Here is an 11,106-nt window from a genome sequence, read left to right as displayed (position 1 = left end):
CTCGGGCTGCGCCGGCCGCCGCCGCTGCGGGGCGCCGCCATTTTGTTCGGCGCCGAAGGAGAGACGGTGCCGCCAACGCCTCTGGCACCGCCCGTGCCGCGCGCGGTCTGGGCGGCTTGCCGGGCCGCTCGGCACCGCGCCTGCCTGAACCGCGGGGCGGCGCGGGCCGGGGCGGCGGTGGCGACCCCTGCCGGCGGTGGGGTCCGGCCTAGCAGCCGGCAGAGGGCGCCGCCGCCGCCCCGGGCCGCGCCTTCAGCTGCCGCCATGTCGGAACTGGCGGTGGAGGAGGTCACGGCTCTCGCCGCCATCTACTGCGAGCCGGACGCCTGCGAGGTGCTGGCGGTCTCAGGTGAAGGCGGCCGCGTTCCTCTGCCGAGAGCCGCGGGTCGACCAAACGGGACGCGACGGGCAGCGCAGCCCAGCCCCGAGAGGAGGTGCTCCAGGGCCGCTCCCGGGGGGGGGGGCTCTCCCAGCCCCGGCAAGGGGTGCGGCCTCGGGGCGCCGGGCAGCAACGGCTTAATCGCTTGCTATTAGCGGCAGCGCCGGAGATGGGCGACTCCTCGCCTGTGCCTGTCTTGCTGCGTGTCTTTGCTGGCGGCCTCTTTGCGCGGACAAAGCCTAGCGCGTCCTGCTCGCGTGTCACGAGGGACTTTCTTCATTCCCGCCGTTTGCGGTGGGTGCGGAAACTTGCGGTGGGTGAAGGGCAGCAGTGGGAACGGGCTGGCTGCTGTGTAGGTAAATAAGCAACTGCATCTCACACGTGTAACAAGACCAGGTATTTATCCTGTAGTATTTAATAGGGGTGCAGCTGCTATGCATAAGAAGCCTTGGGTCATTTCTGTCTTTTTATGGGGGTAGGGTAATAATTCGGGCCTTACGATGTGCTGTATGTTCCCTGGCTTCAGCAATACTCGTATGGCTGTAGGTTTTACAGGGTGCTAAGGCTGATCTTCCATGTTTGCTGTAGGTAGGAAGGTGAGAAGATTGGTAGTGCTTGCTCCCATCATCTGCTGGTTGCTGAAGGCTAGGAACACAGAGTAGACACCCTTACTCCATGTTTTTGGCACCAGCTATGGTGGCCTCTGATCAGAATGAAATTTTAAGAGATGCCTTTTATCAGTTTGTGTCATCACAGTGCTGTGAAGATGCCCTTTCAGCAAGGGAGAATAAATCTCAGTAGTTCCAGTGTACAACAGCAGTTACTATCAGTCTTAAAGAAAGTGTCAGGTGGGCCATGCAAGTGGTACATGCCTGTTCACGTCCAGAGCATAAGTAAATTTTGATTAGCGCCTACCACAGATGTGACAACACACACACACACACAAAATACGCTTATATTCTGTATCACTTACTGTTCCCTGATGTCCTGGGAGCTATTGCAGCATACTGCCCAGCTCCCCAATGGAGCAACAGCCAGCAAGCAGCTTCCTGCTGGTTGGACTGTAGTTAAGTCCTGGAGAAAGCTGTTAAAAATGGATCCAGTGCCCTGCTGTCAGATTTTTGTCTGCCTGTGTATTCAGGCCAAAATAACTTGAATTGATAAGGAAACACATTGTTACTGTGAGTGTGACTGAGCAGCAGAACAGGTTGTCCAGAGAGGTTGTGGAGTCTCCATCCTTGGAGATATTCAAAAGCTATCTGGGCAGCCTGCTGTAGGTAGCCCTGCTTGAGCGAGGAGGTTGGACAAGATGACCTCCAGAGGTCCCTGCCAACCACAACCGATCTGTGACTCTGTGAAAATAACTTTTTGCTGCTTTGGTGTGAAATTATGTGTGGCTGCTCTTGAGTGTCTCACTTTAACTAAAAAGTTACTAAGCAACTAACTGAATAAACCTCAAACTTTTATTTGAAAATAGTTGTAGAAACAGATTCACACAGCACAGCAAGTGGTTATTTGAAAAGAGGACTTTGCGTGTGGACAGCCTCAGAGGGATGACGACATTAACATCTGCATGGAGCACAATTAACTGGGGTAATCTAAAAGCAGAATTGTTTTGTGTCTAGATCTGCATGACACACCTCCTGCTCCACTGTAGGCAGGTAATTCTGCCATTTTATTTTTTTACTTGGTATTTAGAAAATACAGTTCATAAAATGTTTGAACTGAGTTTCATTTTCTTAAAGTCAAAAAGTTCAGGAATGTTATTTCAGGCATAGTTTGAAAACACAGTATCCAGACTTAACTTTTTTTTTTTTAAATGTGGACGTATCTGAACATTGCATATGCATGTCTGTTCCTCCAAATCCATTATAGAAATATATGCACATTCTTCTTTGTGCTTCATATACAGAAAAATGATTTTGTGCTTATAAGTTCTCAGAATGTGAAAGGCTTAGAAACCTTCCTGGAACATAAAGTGTAGTGCCACAAGTGCACAATGGGAACAGGCTATTCTGTTTGTATTGATGTTATGCGACCTTTCAGGGCCTTTAGCCAGGCTGTGTTCCTGATATGTTAGGATCATGCATATCTGGTTGATTTCTGTCATTTTCTGCTGGAATTGAAAAGCTTATTTACAACAATGATTATTGGTGGTTCTCTTACTTTGGGAATTCACTTCTTTTTTGCGTTGGAGATACAAAATCCTTTAGTTTGTGTACAGTTAACTTCTGCTGTATTCATTAGTTTATGCTTGCTCTACCTCTTCAAACCATATAAACTGTCATTGACAAAGAGTGCACATAAGTAACTTCCAGTAAGACTGCTATGTTATGCTATCTCTAATACATTAAGAGTGATTTGTTTGTAGATCCACAGGATCAAAAAGGAGGCCATTGGGGATTTATGGAGGAATGTAAGAAAATGCTTTTGCAGTTCTCTTGGTATGCTAAAAAAATTTGGCTTTCTGGAATATAACAATGAAGTATTCAGAATGTAAAATACGTTTTTGTCAAAACCAATGTGTTGATAAATTTAAGTAAACTAATTACAGCATATCTTTTTTTACCTTACATATCTATCTACAAAGATTAGTGTTACAGATTGAAATCCATAATTTACTTGTTAATCTGTTCTCTTCTGGTTTGCTCACCAAGCTTGCTATAAAAATATATTTATATATTCTAAGCTTGTACGTTAGTAGGTGCCATTTTCTGAATTTAAAAATAGACTGCATGTGCTGCATAAAATGCCTTTGGGCAGGAGAGGAGGGGGATATCTGTCTGGTTGACGTGGAACATAAGAGAAAACCTGAAGTATGCTAGAGCTAAATATACTGATAAGCATGCATCTATCGGGGAAAATGAGTTAAAATGTATTGAATTTAGTCTTATTAGCACATTAAATGCCAGCAGAACAGTCATACCCAACCTTTTATATCAGAAATAATCACCATTTTGCTGTGAAGACAACTCAGACCTTGTAGTGTGTGCAAACAAAGGAAATATTTCTTTAGAGCCTCGTTATGCAGGGTGATGGTGGTTGCTCTTTGTTCTGCCAGCTGTCTGCAATGCTGGTGCAGAAGGTGGATGCTGGAACGTTTAAATAAACTTTAGACACTGTAGCCTGACAAACATTTCGAACCAATTCTCCTTTTTAAAAGTAAGTCTGAAGCAGATGTAAATGAGCACAGCTGGGCTTTTCGCAATGGCTCAGGGTGATACACCTTGGGATGCGAGGCTGCGCTGCTTCCTTCGGATTAGTTCATCATCACAGGGAAAGGTGTGAGATTGTTGCAGTCTTCAGAATATGATCACTGCAGCAGGAGGGCCTTGCCAAAGGGGCAAGGTTGGCCTATCTGTTTATCCCTCAGTTACTTCTAAGTTGGTGAGATCTGTTATGACAAGCTAGTGAAAAAATCCTAGGAGGATTATCAGAAAGGTAATGTGTTTTTCTGTCACTGTTATTAAGCTGGCAATAGAGTAGTATTCTTCAAGTCATTTATAGGCTGTGCTTTTTAAAATTTATTGGCAACATAGTTTAAAATAAAGTAATTCACGGGCAGTAATATAATAATGTTAATACTGTTCAGCCAAATGCAGCTTGCTTTCAAGCAGCTGTGTACCTGGTGTGGCTGCCCTGTGTAAGGGGCAGCTGGAAGGAGGTGGGTCGTCAGTCACTGTCTGTGTGCTGTGTGATGCTCAGGTGCGTGCCAAGACCCTCTGTGGCAGTCCAGAGGGTGCTGTGCTGGGGGTCCCAGGAGGTGCAGAGCAGTCTTTTCTTCCTGTGTGCATGGTTGTGTGTACCGAGCCTAGCGTAGTGGCGGAGGAGCTGTTGTTGCTGGTGGCCAGTAAGAAAAGTTTGTCAGGGCAGCAGAAGACACAGATTGGAATGGGAAGGCTTGAAGTCATCCTGTGTAGCTACTGCCTGTGAGCGAGGGCCTCATGCTACCGGATGGACACAGTAGAAAGTAGAGTCTCTTCCAAGGCTGGTGCATTTCTGAGGGATAAATGTGTATTAAAAATAGTCTGGAACCTCATAGGGTCTTAGAAGACTGGAGACCAAGTCCTGTTGGCAGGGCATGAGGCTTTGACAGGTAGTGTCTGTGGGTATGCAAATGGTTGGGTGCAATTTCATTTAAGTCACTGTATTTGCGTCCACTACTTTCAGCACTGGATTTGATTCCATTTAGGTAGCGATGGTGTGTAGATGATTGGAGACTTCTTTACAGTAATGCTAGAGTTTGATTTGGTTTGGAGCGTTTGCTTATTTTATTTTGTGACTGCTCTCACCTCGAGAGTTCTTTGTATGACCTAGCAAGGAGGTTTGGAAACAAGCCCTTGGCTAAGCTCTCTAAAGTGCTTCTGTCTTTCCAAGCTATGTTTAGGTTCTTTCACTTATTTAGTAGGGTTCAAGTATAAAATTGTAGAGAGCACTGAGGTTGATTAGTGGCGTCAGCAATCAAACATAATCAAACATAATTCAACTGACTGTCATGTAAAGGAAGGTAAGATAAGGTGGGGGAGAAGGCGGCAAGTCACTTCAAAAGAGATCCTCTGAAACTCTAATCTGACTTTCAAATCTGGCTTCTCCTGCCCTCATAGAATGAATCAACCTGACATTTTAGCAATTTTTTAAAGAAATGGGGTGAAATGTTTAGAATGCATCAAAGGGGTGAAGCAGAGAACATCTGAAGAAGATCATCTTTTATCTGATACCCTCTTTCTTCATTGCAGAGAAGCAAAAGTAGGTTAGGTCTTTGTCCCCACTTTTTGCTTCATGAAGTTTTGTGTTGTTTTTCTGTGAAACATGTTTTAGTCAAGAAGGTTTTATTGCAGGTATTGCTGCACATAACTTTCATATTCAGCATCTTTGATTATATGATTTATCAGGAGGATGTGGTCTTTTGCCCTTCCTGCTATGTTCTGTGTGTATTCTTTTCGCTCTGAAAATAATTCTGTTCTGAAGTAGACCAACAACAGATTTTGAGTAGATATGCAAGTATATATACACGTATTTTTATATAAGTATATGTGTGTGTATATATATGTATGTCTGTAGTATCTAGGGTCAGATGTACAACAGACATGTTTTAATTATGACAATCCAACTGTTGTAGAGAAGTTGGCAGAAAAGAGTTAAGCATAGTTTCTCTGACAGTTGTAAGAGACAAAGAATTTGACTTTTTTCTTTCTAAATCTCTCTTCAGTGTAGAACTGCTTTTGTCTCAAAAAATACTTTGTTGTTTCAAAAAAATACTCAGCACAAGTCTGTGTGCCTTGCGATGATATAGATGGTAGAAGTCCTACAGGTTTCTCTAGGGACAAAGTTAGGGCAGTGCTGAGTCCATCCAGAAAAGTCTCGATTTTCAGTTGACCATACTGCTGCTATCGAGCTGTAGAAGGTGCCTTGCATGTTTCTGAGAGACAGTTCTTTATTACTGACTTGTCTAGACTCTGAAAGGGCCAAAAGGTGTGAACGCTTTTTAGGATGTGTTAATAACTTTCCTTCTAGTATGATATGGAAGTGTTTCATTTCAGGATTCCCTACAAGTAGAGCTTGAGCCATTCGTTGCAACCTGCCAGCCTGCAAAAATCTCCACACCCCTTATTTTATATAGAATGGCAGTCATTTGAGTTGAATTGTTAAAGAAAATAACATGACTTAATAACATGTCTGTATTTCAACTTAAGCAAACTATTAATGTTTATTTTTTTATACTTTCCAGAGACGCATGGAATCACATTTCGAATTCAAATCAGCGTGAAACAACTGCCGGATACAGATGTACTTTTAAAGCTGTTATTTCATTTACCAATCAATTATCCATCAACTCTGCCAGATATTTCTGTTAACTCAGACCAGCTTACAAGGGCCCAATGTATGGATGTGAAAGATAAATTACTTGAACAAGCAAAGCAGCATCTTTCTGAACCTATGGTACACGATCTGATTCTTTGGATACAGCAGCATCTTAAATATGTCATTAAGCAACCGGCAACAGTTTGCAATGAAAACACTACTTTGTCAAAAGGAACAAGAACAGAGGATGGTATATGGATGCTCCTTTTGCATTTAGATCACATGAGAGCAAGGGCAAAATACGTCAAAACTGTGGAAAAATGGACTTCAGATCTAGGGCTGACTGGAAGACTGATGTTCATGGGCAAGATAATATTGATTCTTCTTCAGGGTGACAGGAGCAACATTAAGGTGCAGGAACAATGAATGTTGACTAGTTCTATCGATTTACCACTGAAACCTATGTGTCTGAATATTTTGTGTGTGTTTTCCTAAGATTAACAATTTTGGAAGCAGATTGATCATTAGGAGACCAGGAAGGCCAACAACTTTATTCTGTATTTAAGAAAAAGAAGTTATTCTATGAGAAGGAAACCAATGATATCTGTAGACCTGTGGCCTGTATTGCTTTGTTTCCCACTGTAATTACACCTCTGTATTCCCTGTGTTTCCTGACTGTAATATGCCTAGGTTCTGTATTTCCCAAACACCCCAGAAAACAAAAAATTTGTGATGAGAAATTAATAACACATATTTCTAGCTCATTCCTGCCTCTTTCCTTGACTTAGACCATGTGGTGCTCCTACTGTATGCCTAGGCCTTGAACTTCCTGCCTGTACTTATGAACTCCCACTGCATTAGGCAGGTTTTTGTGGTAATATTGGAGAAGAATGTTTTGGCTTTTCAAACTCATGTTCTCTGGATCACTTAAGACTCTGCTTAACTTGAAGCTGATGAATAGAAACAGTCATGCACTTTTTGGGATGGATTGCTATGTTCTGTAAAAAATCTGTATGTTTTGTATAGATTTTTGCATTTTACAAAACTTCAAAGATAGTAGGTGACATTTAATATTTTGTTCTTTCTTGTCATTTAGGAGTACTTGATTCTTCAGAAAACTTCTAAGGTAGATGTGGACTCAAGCGGAAAGAAATGCAAAGAGAAAATGATTAGTGTACTGTGTGAGACAAAAGTACAGTCACAGCATAAAAGGTATAATTTAGTACTGTTGTGGATAGAAAAGTAACAATCGATAATTACACTCTGACAAATCTAGGCATATTCACGAGTTTCCCTTTTACAATGTAGGTTTCAGACGTTTGAAGTCAAAGAATATTCAACACTGGATGAGCTACAAAAGGAATTTGAAACTGCAGGACTTACAACTCTTTTCTCTGAGTTTGTGCCTCCCCTCTTAAAATAAAGAAAACACTGGACACTTTGACCAAAGCAGTAGCTGACTGCAGATGCTGATGGAAGATAAAAGGACTAACTTGGCAAACACTGTTAAAGCTTTTCTGCAAAAAATGCCAGAAGTAGCCATCCTCTTGCAAGAAGGCGGCAATTCATACATTAAGAATTGATAAAGTTTTGACATGTATATATTGATAACTTTTTCCAAGGAATGTGGAGTTAATTGTGTTAATTGCTTGGCAAGCATGAGAGATTGGGAAGAAATCATGTTAAAATAATAGTCTTCTAGTTTGACTCTATTTTGCAATCCCTTCTTTTCAATGTTTTGGTTTTTATCTCTTGGGATAGTGATTTTTCATAATGGCCTGCTAGGAGGCATGGTTAATTTTGCTTTGAAAGCTTATGTGAAAATATTTCCTTAAAAAGCATAGCAAACACAGATTTGAATAGGTGAGGTCAGCATATACTTACTATCCCTTAGATGTTCATCTGCTAACTTCTCCATTTATTTGACTGTAAATACTACTGATTTAAAGAAAATGTTCATGTGACTTGGGGCCTGAAAAAACTTAGAAGTGTCTTTTTGAATGTTAGTTTGTATTCTAAAATGTGTAAAAAAAACCCCAAGTGGAGTATTTAAATTGATTAAAAAGCTAAGGTAAAGCCTACTGTAGTATTTTCTTTGATAGTTTACAGATTCCTTTTTGCACTTTATCTGGTTTTACTGTCTGTGCCTCTTTAGATATCTTGATTCAATTAAACTGTCAGAGCGGTATATATACAGACTTCAGTCTTCTGTCTTTCAAGACTTCTGTTGAGTCTTCTGTCATTTTAGAAGCTGGTAAGTTATAACTCCCTATTAAAATTTCCCTTCCTTTAAAATTTTTTTTTTATTAGTCAGTGGCCTTGGCCAGCTTATAAATTTTTTCATCACGAGTCTGTGTTTTACTTCAGTATGATGTTGCAAATTATATATATTATTTTTGTGAATTAAATAGTGCAAGTTCTGTTTGCCTAGGGAGAGTTGGATGCTTATCTCTTATAATTATTAATGTCCTTTGGTTTCTATTTTACCTGGTACCATTCTCTAGCAAGACAGATAAGTTGTCCAGTAGTAGAAATTTTGAAGTAATGAGTTTCTCAGTAACTAGGAATGCCATTTCAATTGGTTTTAGCATGTAGCTAAATGTGTGCTTTACTGCTCTCTAAAAATCACTCCCAGCAGCCAAATGTCTCATGTATTCTTTGTTAGATGAATAGATTTGATCAATTCAGTGTAAATTAAATTCTCTCTGTTGTGCTGGGGGAAGGCTGGTACAATTTGGTTAATTCCTGTAGTGTGGTTTGGGGAATCATGAGGTAAGATATTTTGATTGCCATTTTCATACTCAGACCATGGGATCATACCTCTTTCTTTTTGTATACTAGAAAAGCAACTAAAGCAAACTAGCAAGATTTTTAGGTTTTACTATTTCAGGTATCAAATGCACGAAAGGTTGTAGACTATGGGAGGGCTTCTTCAGTGTTTACGGAGTTTGGTAATTTTCCTAATACAGAGTGTCTCAAATACGTATGTCGCATGTTATTTTATGCACTGAGGCTTATTTAACGGGACGGTAGCAGAAGCTCTTCTTAATGAGTTTTTCATGTGTAGCACATATAGTACTTCAGGCACAGTAGAAAACAGACTGGGTTAAGCAGGTTTTACAAATCTGTTCTATATTAATTTGATATGGCTTTCTGAGAGAAAGGAAACCTAATTTTCTATTATTTTAAGTGTATGTGGAAATGAATTTTTACTTTTATAGAGAAGAATAAAATGCAAGTATCTTTAAAATATTAAAATAACATGTATTTTAAATTATAGTTTTCAGAATTAGGCTATTCCCCTTTAAAATACCTATGTTGAAAAATTGTGTATTGGTGGAGTATAAAGTCTTGAAAAGATGCAGAGGTTTAGAGGTTTTCCTCTTACACTATGCGATAGATCTGATAAGTATCAAAACCAAGAAAAGCCCTATGCATGTACAGCATAAGAAAACGTGGTCAGTATCTCTCTGCAAATCTAAATGTTGGAAAGTTTTGCCAGATGGATTTTATGTCCTCAGCCAGATCTTTAAAATGCTCTACTTTTCTGTAAAAAGAATAGTAAGGTTCTTCAGCACAACCTGTATCACAATCTTGGCCATTGAAGTCTAGCCAGGGCCTTACCCAACATGCATGTAAATCAGGTGTATATTTTTTCTGTTGATTTTGGGAACTGGGCTGAATAGTGTACCTTACCATGTGATCTCGAATTGTGTGTGGCTGCAAAAATAACTGAGGCGTAAAGTTGTTGTGCTCATCTTTCTTACAAGGTTAGATGCAGACTCTCCAACTTTTTCCTCCCTACTATAAAAGCTACTCTAATTAGCTGCATAAGAAAGGTCATTTGTAGGGTCAGTGGTTGCCAGTTGCACTTGGATATAAACTTAATTTTCTTGAGTATTATTGCCTGATGCCTTCTTGGTTAACTGTTTGGTCAGAGCTAGCGTTCTGCAACAGCCAATTTAAAAAGGTAAAAAAAGTTAAAGAACAAATGACGGTTGGGTTAACTTGCAGCTCTTTTCTGATCTCCTTTCCAAATGAAGTTGTAAGAAGCTAGATTATTACTTTATTTCAGGAGTTGTAAAAAGCAGTTTATACAACGGATTTTTGTCGTAGTTGAATTTGTTACTCACTAATTTATATTGAACAAATCCACAAGTCCAGTATAGGAAAGAACGGCAGTTTTTTTGCTTGGTTTGATGCGCTTCAGAAGAATTACAACTCTGATCAGCTTGATACTGTTCAGACAGCAAAGAACATGAAAACTGATGTCAGTCGGATTCTGTCAAAGCAAATGCTTTTGCCTACCCATCAATCAGTCACTTATTTTGAAGGGTAGGAGGATATCTTGTGTTCAGACAAGTAAACAGTATTTTTAAAGGTTGTTCTTTTGGAAGGATATTGCAGCTGTCTTTTAACTGATGGTTTGTTTACATTTATTGTAAAAAGAGATGGGCAAGCCTGTGAGCCCCTGGGGCACAAAAGTCATCGAAATGCATACTGCGGTGCATGTTCTGCCGACACAGAAGAACAAAATGCAGGGAAATGAAGTCAAAATGCCTGAGAATAGTTAGAGAATACATATCTGTGTCTAAAAAGTTAGTGAAGTGTATATAGCTATCAGAAACAGAAAATACAATTGCAAGGAAAAAGAAATCCACAAAGAAAAAATGGTTGAACAAATAAGAAGCTAGCTTTCTTGTGGATATTGTATTATAAATAATTCTTTGAAGAGCATGGTTAGTAAAGTCTCACTTCCGACTTTCTTGTGTCTAAACAATTGCTCACATGAATCTTCTTGCAGAAGAGGCATTCATGACAATGCTTTCCCTGGTGAGCTCTCCAGTGCTTGATGTTGATTGTGGTCTCTGCGTAAATCATTAAAATATCAATAGCATTTCCTTCTCTGTCTGCTACCTGTTCTC

At 40.3% G+C, this 11,106-nt stretch overlaps 1 protein-coding gene across 1 annotated transcript; it reads left to right on the top strand.

The window, feature by feature from the left end:
* Window positions 1-264: 264 nt before the first annotated feature.
* Window positions 265-7,604, top strand: RWDD3 (RWD domain containing 3; the record flags this gene model as incomplete). The annotated part of the gene is made up of 4 exons (XM_082002993.1): window positions 265-349; window positions 6,108-6,592; window positions 7,278-7,393; window positions 7,490-7,604. 4 exons carry the CDS (start codon window positions 265-267, stop codon window positions 7,602-7,604), a joined length of 801 nt encoding a protein of 266 aa, XP_081859119.1.
* Between the last annotated feature and the right edge of the window lie 3,502 nt (window positions 7,605-11,106).

This window comes from Phaethon aethereus, assembly GCF_964289735.1.
Source record: "Phaethon aethereus genome assembly, chromosome: 8".
NCBI lineage: Eukaryota > Metazoa > Chordata > Aves > Phaethontiformes > Phaethontidae > Phaethon > Phaethon aethereus.
Note: the sequence above shows the minus strand (reverse complement) of the source record. Positions and strands in the feature narration are given on the sequence as shown.